The 22,020-nt window shown below is 43.3% G+C and overlaps 1 protein-coding gene across 7 annotated transcripts in view; it reads right to left on the bottom strand.

Annotated features, from left to right (window-relative positions):
• The window catches only part of MAP4K4 (mitogen-activated protein kinase kinase kinase kinase 4), a 173,099-nt gene that overhangs the window by 45,518 nt on the left and 105,561 nt on the right, over positions 1-22,020 (bottom strand). For all 7 annotated transcript variants that reach the window (XM_068425227.1, XM_068425229.1, XM_068425231.1 and 4 more), the window contains exons 4-10: positions 13,280-13,405; positions 12,367-12,477; positions 9,389-9,479; positions 7,710-7,840; positions 5,355-5,409; positions 2,463-2,541; positions 161-336 (exon numbers count right to left, since the gene is read on the bottom strand). In XM_068425227.1, coding sequence (XP_068281328.1) covers positions 161-336; positions 2,463-2,541; positions 5,355-5,409; positions 7,710-7,840; positions 9,389-9,479; positions 12,367-12,477; positions 13,280-13,405 — 769 coding nt within the window. The remainder of the gene's footprint in view (positions 1-160; positions 337-2,462; positions 2,542-5,354; positions 5,410-7,709; positions 7,841-9,388; positions 9,480-12,366; positions 12,478-13,279; positions 13,406-22,020) is intronic.

The raw sequence follows: 22,020 nt of genomic DNA, 5'->3' as shown, positions 1-22,020 counted from the left end.
CCTAAAAGCCTGCTGACAGTCAAAATACAAATTAAAAAGGAACCTTTCAAGGGTTTCAATTGTTTGGAGCTTTTCTAGGGGTTGGGATTTAGAATGCAAAGCAGGACAAAAATATGTATTTTTAACAAGCTGCAATACTTGATTTTCAGAAGCTGCATACCTTTCTCTCCTCTCTTCTTCCTGGTCCTGTCTATATGGTCCTTAAGCTGGATTCGGACTTGTCTTTCATTTGGTTGGTCACGTATAAAGGGATGTTTCAAAAGTTGCTCTGTAGAAGGTCGCTGCATGTAATTCTTCACTAGGCAACCTTCTATAAAGCTGAAAAACTTCTTTGACCTGTGAAAGCAGGGAGGGAAAAAAAAACAAACCAAACCAAGATCACAGGTAAAACTCAGCTCAAACATTTTTTCTGGTCTTCCTCAAAGTCTAATTCCTTTCCTCAGAGAGCACCACATCCCAGAGGATGGTACAAGTGCTGTCTGCAAGTGTGCCTCCTGAACAGAGCTGAGTGTGCTCCAGCTGAGCACTGGGCTGGATGGGCACAGGGCAACATACTGGCAGTGCCTAGGCACAGCCTCATAGTAACATGCCCTCTCTCACAGGCATAATTGCCCTGAAAGGCAGGATCTATTAGTGAAGGCAAATCATGCAAACCCAGCTCTGCTACTTCTGGACCAGAGCTGGGTAGCATCCAGCTTGCTTGGAGCACAGGCAGGGCAGCTCTGGTGTGTCTCCACCTGCCCATGCTATCTAAGGGCACGTCTGCTTCAGAACAGCCGTACTGAAAGCCGCAAGAACTGTGGCCAACATTCCCCTGACACAAGCAGCACCATGCTGCTTTTGTACACACCTGGGCTTACTGAGACAGGTCTGCGAGAATTTAAGATTATTTTATCTTTTACCTGAAGAGACGCACACAAAAAAACCCTTGTAGAACAATAGGTGGGCGTCGAACAGTGTGGTCTGTTCAACACAGGCACTTGGGGTCAAATTCTCATCGATGCAATTTAAGGGCATGAACTGAACTGAGCTCCTCCTGCACGCCACATAAAGTGACAGGGTATGGGAGTTAGCTAAGCTGGAGCGCCGCCCTCCTAAATTTGCACTTCATTTGAACTCTTGAAAGAGAACCTCTCTTACTGTGAGGGTGGTGAGACACTGGAACAGGTTGCCCAGACAGGCTGTGGATGCCCCCTCCCTGTCCGTGTTCAAGGCCAGGTTGGATGGGGCTTTGAGCAATCTGGTCCAGTGGAAAGGTGTCTCTGTCCATGGCAGGGGGGTTGGAACTAGATGATCTTTAAGGTCCCTTCCAACCCAAACCATTCTATAATTCTATGATCTCTCCAGACACAAACCACCAAACAAGCTGCCATGCAAATGCCAATAATGGAAATACTCAAAACTGCATTTTTCATCATTTGGCCTATTTTGTCATAACCTGCCACTGAGCACACTACGAAAACAGTTGAGTCACAGCAGCTCTGGCTTTGGCCAGAGTCCCTTTTTGATTGCTAGGTGCTCTCAGCCTGCTCCCATGCTTGGGTGGCAATCACCTCCGCTACATGGTTAAGTGTAAAACCAACGGTTTCCATCCATCGCTTCACGTAATCTAAGAGGCTGAATTCAAGGTAACCTTGTGGTTTTTTTTTTATTCCTCACTCCTTAAGTGATATTATTCTAAATAAAAAGGTTAATGAAAGGCTTATGCAAATACCGTATATGCATCTCTATTCCTTTAACATATGCAGAAAGCAAGTACGAGAGAGGGAGAGTCAATCCAGGCAAAGACCAAGCCCAGCAAGCAAGTCAAGTTTGTATTATGTTGATATTGAATAGGCAGTCAAATCACTTCATTATTTTGACAGGATCACAGCATCCTGTGATCACATTCAATCTATACAAAACCTCTTTCTAGTGAGTATTTTTGTTTCATATGTGCCAATTGTAACCAGTAACTGGGAGGAAATCCTCCAATACTAATGGATTCTTCTCAGCTGGCAAGAAGTGCACACTCAATTCCAATAGTTTACAATAATTATAGTAAAAGCCTTCATTAGTTTTAATAGCTCCTTTCAACTTAGCAACTAGAATGCTACGGTACTGTTCTGTTTCTGTATTACAACACATCTGAGAAAACATACTGCATATTAAGAGCTCTGCCGGTAATTTATTTTTTAAAATATGTATCCATTTGTCACCTTAATACAGACGCTGCTCTGTCAAGAACAAAAGGTCCGTTTTTATTTTCACGTAATTTGAGATAAAATTTCTCTGGGACAAACAGAACTAAATAAACAACACGCTTTTTCTTTCATGCTTTGATTCAGTGGCACAGAAGATAACAACAGAGTGATTTTTGCTAACTTAAACTGCTTTACAGTTCTGTGGAAGCGATAACAAAACAGCATGCGATGAGACACAAGAAAGTATCACGCTACAAACAAGAGATAACTAATACGTACCATTTCTTGGATTTTAACCGTGGGGGAGGGTTCCTGGGTATCAGAAAGAGTGCCCTCATGGGATGCATGTCACAAAGTGCTGAAGGAAAGAAAACAAAACCAAACAGAAACATACAGCTTAGCTGCTCTCTGTCAATACCATGGCTTCAGCTTCCACAACCATTCCCACCATCCTGACTACACATGCAGCAGATGCAGACAGCAACACAACTAAATGAAATTAGCCCTAAATGACAACAACTCCACAGGTCAGTGTGCCAAGGATAGCCCCAAAAAGAGAAAAAGATCAAGGCACGTATTAACCTTCAGACTCCAGCATGATGGGAACATCTGTGCACAGCCCTCCTCCAGCCCCAAGTCATCTAACTTATGTTCCAGTCAGTAAAATACTGGGAGAAGGGAAGAATGACACAGTTACCATTTTATAAAAACTTCATTCCACCTGCCCTGCTCTCCTTAATTATGCAGACAATTAAGGCAGGACACCTCATTTTTACTCTCCAGACTTGGAGCTTTTCTCTATTCTAAGACCCGATGGTTTTGAAGCACGGGAGGGTCTGTATCAAAAAAGGATTCCCTGCAGACCTGAAATGCAAACCCATGACTTTTGTCAAAAGAAGTTCCCTTGGGTTCAGTGGACACTTAGTGGGAGTCCATTAAGGACAGCCTTTCCTCCTCCTCCAGAGCAACGTACCACAGCAGAGCCAACACAGGGAAACAAGGGAGCAGGGAGAGAAGCTGCTCAAGAAAGGATGCAAGAAGCAAATCCTCTGTTTCTACCATCTTCCTATACTTGACCTCTTGTACCACCAGTCTTGGCCTGAATGATCACTTCAGGAAGAGGTAACCTTTTTCACACAGCAGAAATTCAAGAGAAACAGACTAATGTGAAGAGGATTTTGGATACAGAGATAAGGGGCCACAACCTTGGCAGAGAAGACCCCTGGATGCCTGTGGACCTCATCAGACAACCAAGCTTAGAGACGGACTCTTCAGCCACCGCCAGAGGAGGAGGCAGAGCCCACATGCCAGAGGACAGACCAAGGCAAGAGCTGTTCAGCATTTATGTTGGATCTTTGCTTCCTTCTCAAATGCCCCTCTTGTGCTTTTACACAAAGAGGGGCCAAGCTCTGCTTCGTTTTGGAAATGAAAAAATATTATTGTCCAATTACAGGCTTACAAAACCCACAGACACAGCTTTTAATTGAAAGCCACCCCGGCAATTCAATGCACTGAACAAAAAGGTACAGCAAAAAGGAGGTCAAGTGGTAGCTCCAACACTATTCATACAGCACTCGCTAAGGTGTCCTGGGAGCAGCTCTCACATGGGCATTCATGCATACGTGCAATTAGAACAAAAAAGAAAAAAAAACCCAAAGCATTATACCTCCTAAAACATGAATCAAAACAAAAGCATTGTGCTTAGATTTATAAATTTTACATTAACAACAACAAAAAAATCAGCAGCAGCTATAACGAAATGACCATTTTATAGCTAGGAAAATATCAATACTTCATTTCAACATGATTATTTCAAAGACAGAGGTTTCAAGCTGAGCTATGGTGTGGTGGTTGTTTATGCATAAAAAAATTAATTAACTCACTCTTAGGTACCTTAGGGTGTTATTTTTTAAATACAGAGCTCCAGTTGGGGTTGAGGATAAGCATACTTGCTCGTTCAGTAAGAATTTTCATAAAAATTACCATTGAAAGCCAAAATATCTTGCCTAACTTATTTTCTTTTTAAATCCTTCCGTCTTTCTCACATATATCTTCTGTTTGCCTTGATATTCAGAAAGAATAAGTATGTGAGGGGAAAATAAGCTATAAAAAGTTGCACATTTTTGGTTTCCAGGTTTCTGTCTCAAAAATACTTGTATCAACTGATGAGTATTCTCAAGCAGCGAGCATTAAGTTTATTCTGGTTTCACTGGGATTTTGTTTCAGTTTGTGGCCAGACATGGTAATCAAGGCCATTAGCAGTTAAACCCAGGGCAGCTGACCCAGGCTGGCCCACAGGTGTATTCTATATCATTAACCTCACATTCACTATAAAAGGGAGGGCTTGCTAAGGAGAGGTGGGGCTCTTTTTGCTCTCCTCTCTTCTGGCCTCCCTTTTCCTCATTCACAACAATTAGTATTCCTGGAACAACCTGCTTCAACTCTGTAGCTAAGTATACTTTTGTGTGTTTTGTGTTATCCTTGATATTGGTTTCTTTTAACCCACGAATCTCCCTCTTTTTCCCAATTTGCTTCCTTGGTTGGGGAAGCGGCATTGGGTGAGAGAAAAACTGTTATTGTTTAGCCCCGGGTGCAGGCTAAACAAGGGCAAAGTTCAATATTTTGTGCTGAAGATAGATTTACAGTTTAAGTTATGCCACTGCTAAGGAAGATCAACACCACCCACCAATGAGTGGAAACAAAAGGAGAAGCAAAGTTAGCATTACCCAGACCAACGGAAAGCCAACACAGAAACAATTGTGAGATGTTTTTTTCATTAAGGTTGATTTTCTTGAGGCCCCACTGCCCCCTCTCCTAAGCTGAGGTTTCAGCATCCAGGCCGGGCCATACACAAATTGGGACACAACTCCAAAACACAATATACTACCCACAGGAAGGAAGTCTGACACTCGATTAGCATCCAAATATTCCTGCTATAGAAATTAAATTACTGCAGTCTGCACTGTAGTGCTTAAACACTATCCTATCTTTATCAAAAGTGTTGCTATTTATGGGATTTTATATTTATAGGGCAGGCAAAACCAAAGAGAACAGAAATAACATGAGGATGCTTTCAGAAACCTCAAAACTAGGCTTAGATTACAACCAGCATCTCCCAAGTATACTTTTCAGTCTTAATCAGCCCACTGGAGAAGCACACGTATCACTTACGGGGAGCTCCTTCTGCCATCTCTATGGCTGTAATGCCGCATGACCAAAGGTCACTCTGCATAAAAAGAGAGAGACCATATGTTAGTAGGTGGATTTACCCATTCAGACAGTAAGAGAGTACTATTTACAGAGGCCCTGTAGGTGAGACTGAAACCAAATACCATGGCTATTTAAATAATATAAGCTACTTTTTTCTTGTAACAGTATCATAAATTCCTACTCATCATATAATACATATATAGATGCACAAATGTATGCATGTATTCATATGGAGTATGCAAAGACCTTTTCTAATAACACATACAAATATATTCACATTATGACAATGAAAAATACATCTGCCCAAAATATAAGTCTATGAAACAACAGAATTTTCAATATTCCCTTGTGTACAAAGGATTGAACATTTCCCTATAGTAGATTCACAGAAAACACTGCACCCACTCCCCCAAACAAAAGATGGAGAAAAACAAAAAGACTATAAAGACCGCAGGGCAAAAAACCCAAAACCTGGAAGGTCTTTTTCAGTGTCTAAACCAGCAAATAAACAAATACAGATTAGTGGAATACACCCAGTCCTGAACTTTTTCTAGTCCCAATAACCAAACAACAGCTTTACACAGGGGAACAGCCATCGCTGCTAAAATTGCAAGAAGCTTCTGTTGGACACGTTGCTCGGAGCCAAAACAAACGCTCCTTCCCTACCATCTCAGCTTTGCTTAAAATGTTACAGAACAAGAGTCCTCCAGTGTGAGCCTTTCAAGGTACCACCTCTGGCCAGTGTCCCTGACTAGGGTGATCCTGAGCGAGAGCCAGGAGGGTCAACCACAGGCAAGAGCTGGATGAGTCCTGGTGAGGAACCAACTCCAGAGACTGCCACAGCTTAAAGGGGCAAAACACTGGAGGAGGCTGCTGAAAGAGAGCTGTTCTTGAGCAAAGCAGTCTTCATTTCTGGCCACAATAATGACTTTTTAAAAATTAGTCAAAACTAATGAGCAAATAAGCTCTTCTTGTACTACAAGCAGAGAAGCATTTCTAATGATCGCATTTTCAGACCCAGTGAGGCAATCTTTTCTCTTGGTCCAATCCGGCCATTTAAGCTAAACTGCACAGCCTCATCTTACAAAATCTTTCAACCATTAATTTTTGAGGGGAGAAAGCCCTAAAGGCTTTACCAGGAACAATAAACAGGTGTTTTTAGAGGCAGGAGGAGTTACTTTTCACATTGCTACTGCACTGACAAATATTGCAGAGAGTTTTTCTCCTTTATTAGATTATTTAATAGCCACCCTTCCTTCCTAATAGCTCCATCTGCAAAGATATAAGGTATTGTCTTTAGTACAGTGAGCTGATAAACGTAAAAAGCTATTGAATCCAGAGAAATAGGATCAATCTGATCAACCTTAGTCAAAAGGTACAAGAACACCAATTCAAATAATCTGGGTTTTTAAAATAGATTCAGACATACACAAACATACTGATAGCTAATACCACTATCAGTCTCAGCAAATTGATATAATTGTTATTCAGCTCTAAAATTCATTGCAAGGCCCTAATTACAGGCTTTCTGATATCTTTGTTACCCTTCTTGGTTAAAAGTTGAAACAACTGCATTAGTCTAAGTGAAGATTTTTTAAAAAACACATTTTCACATTTTTTATTTCCTTGTGCTTTCATTAAAAATAAGCTGAGAAGAACTTTTAAGATTACAGGATGCTTTCACTAGAGAAATTCAACTTTAAATACATATACATAATATTCTGAAGGGCAGTGCAAATACCATCAAGCCAATTAAGGTTTTGGAGTAATTAAATCTTTGGTTTGGAGCAAACTATGTAAAAAATGATCTTTGTTGAGAAATGTTGTGATGACTAAGTTTTTATCAACATGTATTTGTATCTTGAAACCAGGAATATGCAAGGTTTAAAGAGCTCCTTCTGTACCTCACTGGCTCTCCAGACGGTGGTTCTATTTAAGGCAACACCTAAAATGCATTGTTCTAGGTTGTTACAATAACTGGGACATAGTCTAACACAATTTAAAGTATAATCATTATACAAATTGAGAACACGAGCGTTTCCAGTTAAACTCATTTTTTCCTTCTCCAAGCACCTACAGCACACTGCAGTCCTACTCCTTATGTCTCAAAGCTATGATAATACAAGTAACGGTGACTGTTAAAGGTCACAATTTGGCAGTGACCCGTACCTTGTACTCCTGTAATAAGAATATACCTACACAAAATAATATTACTCCTACAAAGCATAAGAAGTCTCAAAAACTGCCATCTTTCATGCAAGTATAGGGTCTTTGTATGTTGGGGTGTTTTTTTTTCTATGAATAGGACTCTCTTACTCTGTAATCATACGTAGCATCTGGATTTTCATCACAGGCAATAACTTCTGGAGCCATCCAGTACGGAGTTCCAATAAAAGTGTTTCTCCTGCCAACTGTCCTGTCCAGCTGAGCGCTCACACCAAAATCCACTGTGGGTGGGAAAAGAGTAAAATAAAATAAGAGGGGAAAAATAATGCAGTGATGACTTCTGTAAGGTTATTTGGAAATAAAACCCTGTGGATGTTCCACGTGCGAGGACCGTGCTGAGGAGAAATATGATGATTAATATTGAGGCAGCCAAGCCCTCGTGCTTCACATGCAACGTGCTTGGGCCACAAGTGTCAAGAGACATGGCAGCGTACCAGCACCTCTCCTGCACCTCTCACCGGCCTGCCTGTATAGAAGGGACCGTACAGTGGCAAAAATACTGCCTGGGAGGCTAAGGAAGGGCTATCCCTTTCCCAAATGGTGAAGCCAAGCACCTTTGCCTATATAGAGGCAGCTGCTTCCCAAAGGTACCTCTCACGCTATGGAAAAACCACACACGTGAACACGTCTCCTTTTCAGCTGGCCACTTTTTCTGCTCTGAAATCGAACTGCAAAAATAATCTGTTGCTCAGCAAATTGCTCTCTGCTCTAATGCAGAGAGCAGATGTGTCAATAGGAGCAAAAGATGAGGATTGTTCAAGAGGTGCTAACTTTGAGCGTGCACACACACAGGTTGCAAAAGAGATGCCTATTTTATTACAGGGCAATTACATTACAGGGGTGTTTTCTTCCCTCCTCAAGGGGAAGAAAACACCCCTGCTCAAGACAACAGTGATATATGCCTTTCTATACCAGTAACTACATCTGCGCTAGGAGGGCTGCGTCAGCTCCACTGCATCCATCACCTGAGCGACGCTGACAAGATGAGCTCGGTGGGAGCAACGTTTTGGTAGCTACCGTGCTCCACTTCAGACCAAAAGGAGAAATGCTCTCCCAAAGAGCTTCCTCCTCCAGCAGCCGGGACATCTTCCCGTGCCTCGTGCTGCAGGAAGGTGTAATGCAAAACAGAAGGGATGTGGGCTGGGTGGGAGGGCTTCAGCATGCCTCTATATTTAACCAAAAATAGGTGGCGAATGTAGCGTGATACAAGCACAGAAGGTTAAAGTGTGTGATAACTGGAAGAGACAGATTAGAGAGAAGGGAAAAAAGAGTCTGTCCACTTGGAATGGAGAGAAGAGGCCAGGGATGAGCATGGTTTTTGGCAGGCACGCCAGAGCTGGAACTGCGTTTCAAACTTGATGCCACAGCTCCCTTGAGAGTGCCATCCAGATCGTATTTTTGTGTCCAGAACACGCACAGCAGGTGCTGTTTTAATTAAAGCCAAATAAAAGAGTGATTCCCATCACTTCCTGAGTCCAGACTAAAGTGAATCAGAACGAACCCAAGTCACACGTGGCTATTGGTATTCCAATACACAAAATGCTGCCCTCACCGATTCCGGCATGAAAGCCAACATCTTCCAACAAAATGCATGCCATCCTCTCGAAGCAAAAGGAAATATGTGCAAGGCCTCGATTCACACGGGAGCAGTGACAGAGTGCACACGCTAGAGAACATGCATCAGGGCTCTCAGAGGATAAAATCAGTTTGGGAACATCAGAAAACCACAGGCTGAATGAATGAGGAAGTGGACGTGCGCACCTACTTACCGAGTTTCACTTCTGCGTTCTCTGTTAACAACACATTTTGCCCTTTGATATCCCTGTGGATCACATGATGGGCATGAAGGTGTGCCAACCCCTGCATTAAGAAGAGGAGAGGAAGGAGAGCATATTCAGAGTTGGGCTCTTGGCTTAGCAACAGACCACTTGTACCCAGCATCCCCAAAGCCCATAGCACTGGGTCTCTGGCTCTTGCTCGGCGCTGGGTGCAATGGGACCCACAGGAGCCTTGTAGCAGCACACTGCCCACACAGCTTTTGGTAATGGAGCAGAGACACAGGCCCCAGGTCATGCATACGCTGTACCTAAATACAGCCCAACATCTGCACTGTGCAAACACCTCTTGGCTGTTGCGTGAAGAAAGTTTAGCTCCCAGAAAGTCTCCGTGCAATGACACTGTAAATGACATCTGCATCAGTGTACGTCACTGACATCTGACATACACAGGGTCACCCAGAATTTAGTCCGGGGAAGGCAGGTGGAGGGAGAAAGGAGGCAGCATCAGCATGTGTATATGCACCCCCAAGAAGAGGGTGGGAAGGTGATGGACTGGCAGTTATGTTTGAGGGCGAGGGACGACTGAAGACAAACAAAAGCTCTGCTGCGAAGCTGAGGTTCTCTTCTCTAGCCTCCATAAATATGAAGCCAGATAATTGTTCCTCAGGAAAAAAAAAAAACATGCAAAAGCAAAAAAAAAAAAAAAAAAAAAAGCACAAGCATTATACTTTCCAAAGGAAACAAAACCTCCTGGCATACGGTGCTTTTTGTTGAGACAGCACCTGGACGCATGCCCTAAAGCGTTAGCCATGTGGAGGGAGGACTGAGGAAGACATATGTTGCATTTTACTCTCTAATGTAATTGGGAGAACAACAGGCAACCCTCTTAGCAACTGCCTGTATTTTGGTTTCTCCTCAGCTCTCTGCTCGGAAAATTATAGTCTCCGGTGGGATCGTCTTGCCTGTTCGTGTTGCCCTCATAGGCTTTTAATGTTTTATGAAAAATAAAAGAAATAGAACCTTTACAGCTGCAAGAGGTTAAGAGAGTAGTGGTTGCTGTACAGAAATATTTCCTAACACATGTTGTTCATTAAATGATCATTTATCAGTTTGCCTACATAACCATTGGGCTATTTTCTTTTTTAAAAACAGTTAATGAACATGACAAAAAAAACCACCATCCACAGCTCCTCCCCACACATGTCACAAGTGAATCAAGTGAACGGCTGATGTTTCCAAGACCCTTTGCTGGCTGTTAATGCTAAGCGTGGTCTTATTTTTCACAAGAATGAAGGCTTTTCCACAGCTTCACACAGGATACTTTTTAAAGCCTTCTGCTACGCCAACCCAGCCAGAGAGATAATTGTCTGTTCTCTCCAGAGTACCATCTAACCTTACTGAAAAAACACATTTTGGGTTTGCGAAGGGCTGGGAGGAGACAGAGGGGCACGTCTCCATTCTCCTGCAATCCCCAGGCCCCTCCAACCACACAGGGATCCACTGGGTCGACCTTCACGTGTGCCTCCACCTGCACCAATTTTTGGCACTTTAGCTCATTTTAATTTTCTGTTACACAACCTCTCTCCTCTGTCTCTGACAAACTCTGTGTCGAATCAGGTTTTGCAATGTCTCATAGAAATGTGAATTTAGCATTCCTTTCTTCCAGATATTCCAGTTCCTGCTAGCAAGCAATTAAGGCTCCTTTTGCAAATCTCTCACAGGAATGAGAAAATAGCTTTCACCTAACTATTTTCTGAGGTAAATAATTTTTTCCTCTTCTCTGCGAGAGTGACTATTTTACTGAAGGACAACCTAGGATGAATGCAACACAGCATGCAATACCTCCAAGGTCACACAGTTCTCAAATCAAGCATAAGATCAGTCCTGCAGAAGTTAGCTTTCCTCATATTAAAGCATGCTATCCATCTGATTTTAAATACAACCATCAGTAGGTATTCAACTTTTCTTCTCCACTGTAAACAACTTAAAATGTGCCAGCCCAAGTGCCAGCAGCCAGACTCTCTCCTAACATTTGGAATTAGAGCAAGAGACCAGAATCGTATGTCTCCGTCCCTCACCATCTTAAAAATTGCCAAGGCAGAGCAAACGCGTAACACAGACAACAGCAGCACTGATTTCTGCAAGAGCCAGCAGTGGTTTCCTTTAACATAAAGCCCTTCAGAACTTCATTTATGATGAGGCAACTGAACAAACATACTGTGTAGTGGGATGGGTAGGAGGCAATTTGTTTCACAAAGAAGCACGAGGAAAACCATACCAGATCTACTTAGTGCAGCAAACAAATGCCAATTCAAAAAGCATTTAAATTATACCAACTGGAAATTAAATACAAAGAGTAATTAGTTAAAGCTTCAGTTTTAGAAAAACTGGTAAGCGGCATCCCTCTTCCTGAGAAACTTTTGCAGCACCATCTGCTAGCACTCTACAGTGCACAGCCACATGACGTAGCTGCTTGCTCTACACAGACTGCAGGAATACACAATATGCAAGCACATCGCAGCACAGAAGTCCTGACTGCTGGCCTGAGCCAACAACTCCCTTCCTCCACAGACTTGACTAGGAGCAGAGAAAAACAGTTGCAAGCGCATTTGGAAAAGTCCATTCCGCAAGCAATTGTGTTACGACACTGTTACAACCTCAGGCTTCTCAACAACAGTGTCTTAGGGACATTGTTTGTCAGCTTCTACAATAGGTAAGGTCACTGATTCTTCCACTGGCTTCTCATGACTAAAAATTGCTGTTTTCTGCAAGGCTGCTGTTACCATACAGTACAACTCACACCGAGTTAAATGATGTGGAGCAGACATCTATCTGCTCCTACGCACTCTCCAAGTAATGACATGGCTAACAGGACTGATCACAAACAGCTTCTTGCAGAACCTCAAGCTAGGCTACATCTCTGTAAGACTGCTTCTGTGTTTTCAAGTGGAGCAGACTATTTCCCTTACCCGGAGAATCTCTCTGGAGATATATGCTATCCAGTCTTCTTTTAAAGTATTCCCTTTTGTGTTCTTCACAAGGTCTGTGATAGAGCCGGCTCCACAAAACTCCATAACAAGCTGCAAAACAAATATCAGCATACGACCAACATTAAACACAGTTCCCAGCTGTCTAGGGAAGCAAAATAATCAGGTTGCAGCACTGATTTGGAAAACCCTCGTGAAGCAGAGAATATCATTTATTTTACATCTCTGCCTGGAAAATGGATTCAAACCAAACATCTCCAATGTGTCAGACATATATGGAATATGTCTCACATTAGTTACCACCTTTTCAAGGACTGATTTAATCACTGTAATTTAATGCTGGGAATCTGGATTTGCTCAGCTACGCAAAACGTATTAGCAGCAACAGGAGTAAGAGCACACCCACTGCTGAAGGAATCAAACTGATCACACCATTGCAACACATCTTATTCTTTAACTCCCATTTATTTACCGAAGAACATGCACTGATGTCTGTACCCTGCTGTTTCAAACCCAAACTTTAATCCTCTAGAGGGTGTAGATGAGGTGGGATGAGAAATGTAATGGGTACAATTCTCAAGTGCAGCTTTCTTTTTACAGCCACGCATTCTTACTGCTCAGCTCATCTGCCTTGTTCCTGTGAAACATGTTACTATCCGTCTGGGAAATGGGGGAAAAAATGTTACTTAAAGAGCAAATCCATTGCTAATAGCAAATCTTGGTTCAGCCATCCTCTTAAGGATGCATGATTAGCTTACATGATTCACTTATCTATCTGTTCAGGCAAGCACCAAATTCTATTAGTTTGTCTTTCCATAATGTGATATTTCTGTCATCTTCAAACTATATCCAAAAGGGAAAGACTTACGAACATGCTTGAGAAATATCTGCTTACCCACAGTTGGTCGTCATGTCCTGGAGGACTTTTCTTAATGAAAGCACCATAATAAGTTGCAATATTTCTATGATGAGAATATTTCTTTAGCATATTAATCTCCAGTTTGATTTCTTCTTCTTCATCCTTTGGAAAAAAAACCAAAACATATATTTAATACACCATGTGCGTTATTTATTTCCTCCTCTCTTTCACATAAGTAGATTTTTTTAAAGTTCAATTTATACCAGCATCATGCTCAGTAAACACATCCTATGTTCATGCCATCAAAATTCTGTTTATTGAGATGGTCTAAATCAGACCTTTCCCAACTTTTCAGTAACACAAAAAAGTGAATGAAGGATGCACTGGACTTCGTCCAATGATGGAGCAGGACATCCTGCTCCATGTTTTAAACAGGATCTGTTTAAAAACCCTACGCTTGTAATACCTTAAGCAAATACATAGCTAGCAGGCTTTTATTCTACATAACCCAGAGAACTAGAAAACTGGAAAAATCTGTGAATTTATGACAGAGGAGTATTATTTCCATCTTCCTCATTTTCTTTCCTTTAATTTTGAAAATTGCAACCAGTTCTATTTAAATGCCAGACGGCGGCTCAGCACAGCCGGCTGCCGAAGCAGGCCCTTCGAGGTGGGTCCTCCCATGGTGGGGACCACAGGGTCCCACCTCAGTGCCAGCATGGGGCTGGCCAGGAAAGCAGAGGTGGAGATCAGGAATTCCCCTCACTTCGTGGACAAAGCGTTCGGCTCGTGCACAAGTTTCCTCCTCCTCCATCTGCCTCCACGGAGGAAGAGCAAGTGCATCAGGAAGAGAGGGCCGGGAGCCTGGGCAGTAAACAGGATGCTGGGACACAAAGGTGGAGGAAGGATTTCCCCTGGCTCCCCCGCCTCAGTGGGGTGCCAAGCAGAGAGCAGCTCAGGTGAAGGGAGGTGGTCCCTTCAAAGACCTGAAATGGGTAATGCTATGCAACAACTCCTTAAAACCACTCACAATTCGCTTTTGAAGTGACGGTGGGACGCGTTGCACGAAAGACTCCATGCATGCTTTGAGGTGATGTCTGAGCAGGCAGCCAGCAGATACAGGAGAAGAAGAAGCAGACACCATCTCACCACCCGTGCACTTCCCCAGCTCTCTCTTATACCACACCTCGATGGTGGGAGCCCTCATCTAGCACCTCTCAAGGCAACGAGTGAAAAAGCAGCTGATTCACCCCTTTAGGCACAGTCTCCATTCGCTCCACAACTTTCGAGCCTTAGATCTCCAGAGAGAAAATGTCTACCTTAAATTGATTCCAGGAAGAAACTGAAACCTCTGTTCCCTAGGGTGGCTGGCTGATGGAAACAGTAGCACATATTTTGATTATCCTGTAATGTCAAAGCTGATTACATGAGAAAATTTTAAGCCTTAAACTTCCTGGCAATTTGTACCTCGCTAGCAATCAAATATCCTATTCACGATACATGCAGATGTTAATACTAAGTACACGTTAACTATTTATACACACTGGTACGCATGGCTTTAGGAAAAGAAACCACCCTGTGCTACAAAGCAAACAATTATTTCAAATACACTAGTAGTGGGATGCAGTGCTTCCTCATAAAATATTATGAGAGAACTCCCAAAATGCACCAGGGATAAACTATTCTTAAATCTTCTTATGCCACATCTTTAAAGCAAAATACTGTGTATTTCTGAAACACTGAACAAAATAGTAAAATAATTGTAAATCACAGCTCCCAGTGAACAGCAGCCCTGGGAGAAAGGGTTATCAGAACAGCTTTTTGAGTCAAAAGCTAACTCGATGCTTCCCCAGCTGCTTTTGTTGTCCTTGCTGTTGTGTGTTTTTTTTATTTATTTAGATCATATGAAAAAAAAAAGGGGGGGGGAGAAAAATACATGCTTATACTAGAAACTAACACACCGAACTTTTAATTTAGGCAGAAAAACTGTAATAGGAGCTTTGTTAAATTTAATACTTTGGGACTTGATCGTTGATAGGTTAATATGCATAATTGGATTAAACTGCTATTTTGTACTGACTTTTTACATTAAAATTATTTCCTACCCTCAGCACATGAACACGATAGCTTTTACAATACAATGGGCAGGATGTCCTAAAGGTTGTTCATGTTTATCTATTGTAACAACAGCCAAAATGACAATGCTTAGACAGGATCTATTTCTGAAAAATAAAATAATTAAAAAAATCCCCCCAAAAAACCCAAAGAACAAACAACAACAAAAAAAAGGCACGCACAGACCCAGCAGACTGCAGGCAGTTACTGCTCTTTCAGTTTTTCCTCGTGGCTGTGTCAAAGCACCTGCTCAATGGCCTGCAGCAACCCCAAGCAACAACCTTTACTAAGGCTAATAATGGTCCTAAAGTCCTATTTCAGCTGTCATTGGGCATTTGTCCACAATACAAATAGCATCTCACCTACAGTTCAATCCAGTCCAAATCCCAGCCTACAAAAATAAATGGATTCAGTTAATTCTTGCCAGGCTTTGGAGGATTCCACTTACTTAGTGTGGATCAATAACTCCCTGGCACCGAGTCCTGAAGACTTTGTGGCGACAGGAACTATCATGAGAATTAATCATCACAGAGAAGGCTGCAGCACCACTGTGGTACAGCAATTAGTGTAAGATATGAAAAAAAAATTTAAAAAAAAAGGTGGCCAAGCCAAAATTGTTCTGTTCCAGATTCAGGAACGTTTTTTTCCAGGGTACAGTTGATTTCATCCCAACGTGGACATCTGAAAGAGGTCAAACAATGTGCGCCCTACCGGTGTTTACTTCTCCCCACTAACTACAAAAGGAGGATGAGGTCATTAGCCAAGATCCAGACACCAATCTTGCAGATGTCTCGCATCAGGGCGAGATGAATCCCACCCAAAAATCTCACTGGATAAGAGCATTTCCGCACAGGTCTCCTTATGGACACATGCACCTCAGGGAGGGCAGGCTGCAGCCTGCAGCAGGGATCCTCCTGTGCAGAGGGAGGTGTTTCGGTGGCTGCCCAGGATCTGGACATGTGAGTCAGCCTCAGAGGTGAAAGGTCCCTCACCTCCTCCTGAGGACATACGTGCTGCACCACCTCCAGTAACAGTCCCTCCGTTTGCAGGGGTGCCAGGATCACAAAAGGGGAAAATTAAAACCAATTGAGGCAAGAGACTGTCATTCTCGTGAAGGAATACAAAAGTACATCCTTTTTTTCTTGGAGGAGAGAGGCAGCTGGTGAGCCCTTCCTAGTGATTTTATGCAGCTGACATCAATTACCATTTTAAGCCATTATCTGTGGATACAAACTCCCATTGAAACCTTCTTTGTCTGTCCTGTGATGGGGCTGGTGTAAGTGTTTTACACTTATACATTCGCTGTCTGTTTGTGACAGCATGTCTGATTACCAGTAATTTTTGCTGTAAGCTGTACTTTTGCAAGGCTCACGTGGTTAAATCAAGCTTGGAGCGGCTTTCCTCTCCCTTTCCATGTGTTTCCCTTCAGAGATTAAATGGACATGTCAGCATCTCTAGGGATTTCTAACCGCAATGCTGTTCTATCAAAATGACTTTGCCTGTAAGATTAAAAACCGCGTAAAACGCCTACACAGAAATCCACTCAGATCATTTCTAACCATTTGAATTAGCACATTAAAAATAAAACCAGGTGCGTTACCTCTCAGCATGTCACCTACTGGCGCCCTATCAGCTTGCTTATGGCTGTAGCACAAAATCTTGGTCTTCCATTCATCATTGCACGCTAAACATCAGAATACTTTTTTTGCATGCAGACAGCAAATCAATGACTTGTTGTTTTCATTACATCACCATTTACGAAATTGCGATGATTTAAGTATCTGAATGATTTAAGTACCTGAACACAGTGCCAATGGAGTAATTCCCAGCCAAAAAAAAAAGCTACTAGAGCAGATCCATGTAAGGAATATCAATCTGGACAGCTTAATTATGCCATTTCAGCACGTTTTCCAAAGGTAAGCCCCCTGCATCATCACTGCAAGAAAAACCTGCTTATTTATACAAATTCTTAGAAGATAAGGAATTCAGAAGTGCTTTGCTGGACACCGTGGTAGGGAGGCAGAAGAAGGGAACTATAGCCACTTCTAAAAGTGCCAGAAGCAGGGAGGACATAACCAAAGGAAAAGAAAAATCACTTCATGCCTGCTCCTTTTTGATGTACTTCCCTAAACATCACTGTCGAGTCGAGGTGCTTCGGGAGACCGAGCGGAACAGTCCCGACCTGCCCCAGTACTGCAACTGGTACAAGACCCCTATGAGAATCTGTCTCTGAGAAACAGATCCGAGGGATTAAGGGGGGAATAACACTGTTTTCCAAGCTCTATAGCACAAGGAAATTATTTCAGGAGCTAAATTTAAAAAAAAAAAAAACAAACAAAAAACAAACAAACAAAAAAAACCCCACAAAAACCAAAACAAAAAAACAAAAAAAAAAACAAAAAAAAAAAAACACCACCAAAAAACCAAACACCTAAAGGTATAGTAAGGAAATATCCCAGGGCATGTTAGTGGTGATTTTTCATCCACACTCCTCCAGGTGGAAGAGCTGCCTGACCACTGCTCTTTGCTAGCTGTTGATTCTGCCGCCCTCTCAAGGGATGGCACAGGTCGGGGAGGAGAAACTCAGGACAATTTCAGAAGATTTTATTTACCCTAGTAGAATGATGAGGGGAAACGTGAATGAGGAAACACAGCCAAGCAAGGATAGAACAAAACAATGTTCTGTGATGAAGGTAAGACCAAGTTTATCTATCCCTCCAGGTGATTTATATGCTGCCCTAAATCAGTTTGCAGAGGAATACAAATCGGTCCCTTCAGTAAGTTTCCTTTCTGATGTAAGAAATGAGACAGAGACAAACCTCAGCTCTCCCCACACAAACAGCATCCAGTCATTTTAAGCTACAACCAAGTGTTTTAAGAATTAACACCACTCCCCACCAGTGGAAAGCCAAAAACACAGGCAAAAGGGGATGGCGAAAGGGAAGCTTCCACATCTCTTTTCCTTCACCTTCCCAATGCTGCCCATGAAGCTCTGCCTGCCTATACCCAGGGAGCTGCACTGCCTGGAGGACAGCGGCTGGCGACGCTCTGCCCGGGGTTTCAGAGTACGCTGAGCTGCCGAGGATCGCGAGCTCCAGCGGTGGCTTGTGGGATTTGGGAATCTTTAAATCATGGGAGAGTTGGGAATCTGTGTGGAGGGGCAGGCAGCAGCCTCAGCCCAGCGCTGGGAGGGGAAAGGGACTGCTAACTTACGGACACCCATAGTGCTGGAGAGGAAACTAGTTTGCCTTCAGAGGCACCAAAATGATGATGACTTGGCCTTTCTTTCACCATCTTCCCCCCCAACATGCAAGTTGAAGAAAAACAGGAGAAGCCCACAAGAAACCCAGTTTATTTTCCTTTCCGCTTCCTCTCACTTTTCATTTCTGCTCTCCACCCACATGATTAAAAAAAAAAGTCCTAAAAGGCATCAAACGCAAATAAAAATCTTCTTGGATAAATCACAACATCAACTTTTGTAAACCACCATTCTGCTTGTGTGTCATATCCTTCCTCCTCCCCACACCCCAGACCCGGCCAGCATCCATTCAGAGCTGAATCTGTACAGGACAGGGAAAGTCTGAATAGTGCCTAGCACAATAGGTGACCTTTTCTGGTGCTGGAATCCATAATATACACACTCATTAATAAAGTTCTCACACGAGGGAGATGTTTTGGCAAGAAGAGCTGGGGCAGCATTGCACACAGCGCGGTATTTGAACCAGGAACTGTGGCGCTGCCTCCAAGCTGGGAAGGAGATTGTAATTTTGGGAGGAACGTAACCACAAGAGCAATGAGACTCCGAGCGCCGGGCAAGTCCCTGCCAGCGCCTGCCAAGGTAGGAAGTTCGTATAAAGCAGAGCAGTTTGCAGTGCTGAGAGTGCAATGTGGAGAAACGCGATCCTCTCCAACGCCACAACGGAGTGTCGGAATTGGGAATATGATATTAAATAGTTCTTAAAAGAAAATACCAAACACAGGCTTCTTGGGAGGGAAAGCCTAAACTGTTTAAAAGAAAAGACTTCAATCAAGATATGCAGTAAACATTTAACAAATCCATATACAGTCCCTCCTAAATCTTAACATACAAGAGCCTCCAACTTTCTTATTACATCCTGTCTTTCTTGAGAGTCTTTTACGGAGCCTTTGAGCCATGTTACCTGCAAGCTAAAGACCTCATGCAAGTTTATTTCCCTTCTGTCTCTCTCCTCTACCTTCTCTACCCCTTCACTGTGTCTGTCCCACTTCATGTGCAAGGTCTCTCTTTTACAGACCCCTTACCCACAGACTCTTCCCACCTTGCCGTCAGCACGTTCATTTCTCCACACCATCCTTCAAGTCCTTCCCAAACAAGCACTTGTCCAAAGGCCTCCAGACTGTTCACGTCCATCACGCCACACACTCAGTGACACTGAAGGAGCACTAGATGTCCAGAAACCAATAGCGTGGGTGGTAAGCATCACCCTACCATCGCTGTGAGGGTCCCGCTCAGAGTTTGCCCCTTGTCCACGTATGTAGCCCATGGAGAGAAAGCCCTTCACAGGCTTTACTACTTGCGAGCTTTCTGGAGCCCATCTTGTCACTGTGAGCTGCCCACCAGCCTCTGAGCTGCTTCCACCACCGGCACAGAGCCGCACTGCCAGAAGCAGCAGACCAGCAACACTCTGCTCAGGCAGAGCGATCGCAGAAGACAGCTGTGATGCTTTTTCAAGGGTCAAAAAAATCTTAGTTTTGGGAGAACAGGCTGGGAGAACAGGGCTGTCTTTATGACCGCATTTGGTTACCTTCAGCCGCAAGATTTCATCAAGCAGGTTAGAAACACACTTCCCAACACATGCAAAACAGAGGCTGCTTTGTCTCCCCTTGGCACAACACCCTCCCTACTGCATGCTAACGGCACCATCTGAAACAAGAGAGAAAATCAGCCAAATTGTTCGCAACAGTGCCATCGCTGAGGCTGCAGCCATAAAGCAACAATTAAGTTAACTGGACAAAAAAGCCTGAGGGACAGCTAGCTCTTCAGCAGGGTCCCAGCACTGCCCAAAGGAGCCTGTGTAGCAGTATTGTGCAGGCAGGGGAGATGGAATCACGTGCAGGCAGGAAGGAGCCAAAAACCACGTGAAGACAATACTTGTCTGTTGTCTCCCCCAAAACCACCTCCTCTGCCAATCACTCCAACAACAATATTTTCTTTCTTGCCTGATGTGCCTCCAGTGCCTTCACCAGTCACTGAACGAGCTGTGCTGAAGGCACAGAGACTGCACTGCTGCTGACCTCCTCCAGTAAAACCCCAGAATGCCACGCGTTTTTCCAAAGACAGCCAAGAGAGAAACCTCCTAAGGGCAAATCCCTTCAACCATTTTCAAGGCTAGTCCCTTGATCCTGGTCATGATTACTTAAAAGAGTTTCCTGCTCAGATTGCATGTTTATCCCAGCTGTACAATTCAACTGTCCATCCTCATCAAGCCTAAATTATTTACAAATGAGGCAACAAGCTAGCCTTGTACTGACATCTTCAGAGCTCTCATAAAAGAAGGAAGGTTTAGTACCCTGCTTCCATTACTATTATTCACCTAAAAATGCCTGTTGCTGTACAATTCTATGTGCAGTCTCAGTTTTTTTGTGATCAGAACAAGCCCTTGCTAGCAGATATGAAAAATAAGTCGGTGTGTGAAGGAAAGAAATTAAAACCATTTCCTTTATGCAAAGCTCCGGGCTCAGACCATAAGAGGAGACGTAGATGCTGGAGAGAAAACAGGCTTATGCACAAAGCCAAGAAGTTGCACAGCTTTTCTCCTTCCAACCTCAGTGTGCATTTGATGCCAAAGAAAGCAGCATCTCTGGGGGCAACAGAGCCAGGGGAGGCATTTGCCCACTGCTCGGCCCCTGTTCCCCCTGGGCAGTGTGAAGCCCCAGCACACCACCGCTCCCACCTGGAGGGCACATCTCCTTCCCAAAGGGGACCGACACATGGGTCCCTCCCTGCATGTGCAGTCCAGACACTGCTGGGCCACAGTTTGGACCTGGGAGATGGAAAAGGCTTCCAAGTGCTGCAGGTTTGATGCAGTTGAAGAGATTCAATAAGAGTCTGAAGTTCTAGTTTGAAACTAAGCTTCAACCTTGAACAGAGTGCACAGAAGGCAAATATCTGAGAGAGGAGAGAAAACAAAAGGCTGAAATGACTGAAAGTGGATTTCCTATTTACCAAATGCCACACAGAAGCTGTATTAGCAGAAATTTAAGCTGGGAAGGTAAAATACATTAAAAATGGCAGATCTGGAATAACACAAATGTTCTTCTAGTACATACGTCATGGAAACCTATAATTACATGAAGACAGTGATTCCCTTACAGGAGAGATTCATTCAGTATACAGCCTCACACCCACCCTGACCAACAAGTCCTGTAGTTGAACAGAAAAGAGGGATTTATTTACAATCCCCTCTTTCATTTCACACACTGAATGAAACCCAAATGCTAAAAAAAAAACCAAGAAAACCAACCAAAATACCCCAACAATTTGCGATCACGAACCCAAAAGTTGTCACCACTCACACCCAAACAGGAACAGAACAAAGGAGAGGAAGGAAAAGCAATCCCACTTTGGCATTTCCTCGGGGCTGTTTCACATAGGATCCTTTATTAAAAAAGGATGGGGCTGG

Source organism: Nyctibius grandis, chromosome 2 (assembly GCF_013368605.1).
Source record: "Nyctibius grandis isolate bNycGra1 chromosome 2, bNycGra1.pri, whole genome shotgun sequence".
Lineage (NCBI taxonomy): Eukaryota > Metazoa > Chordata > Aves > Nyctibiiformes > Nyctibiidae > Nyctibius > Nyctibius grandis.
This window is presented reverse-complemented; position numbering and strand designations above follow the sequence as displayed.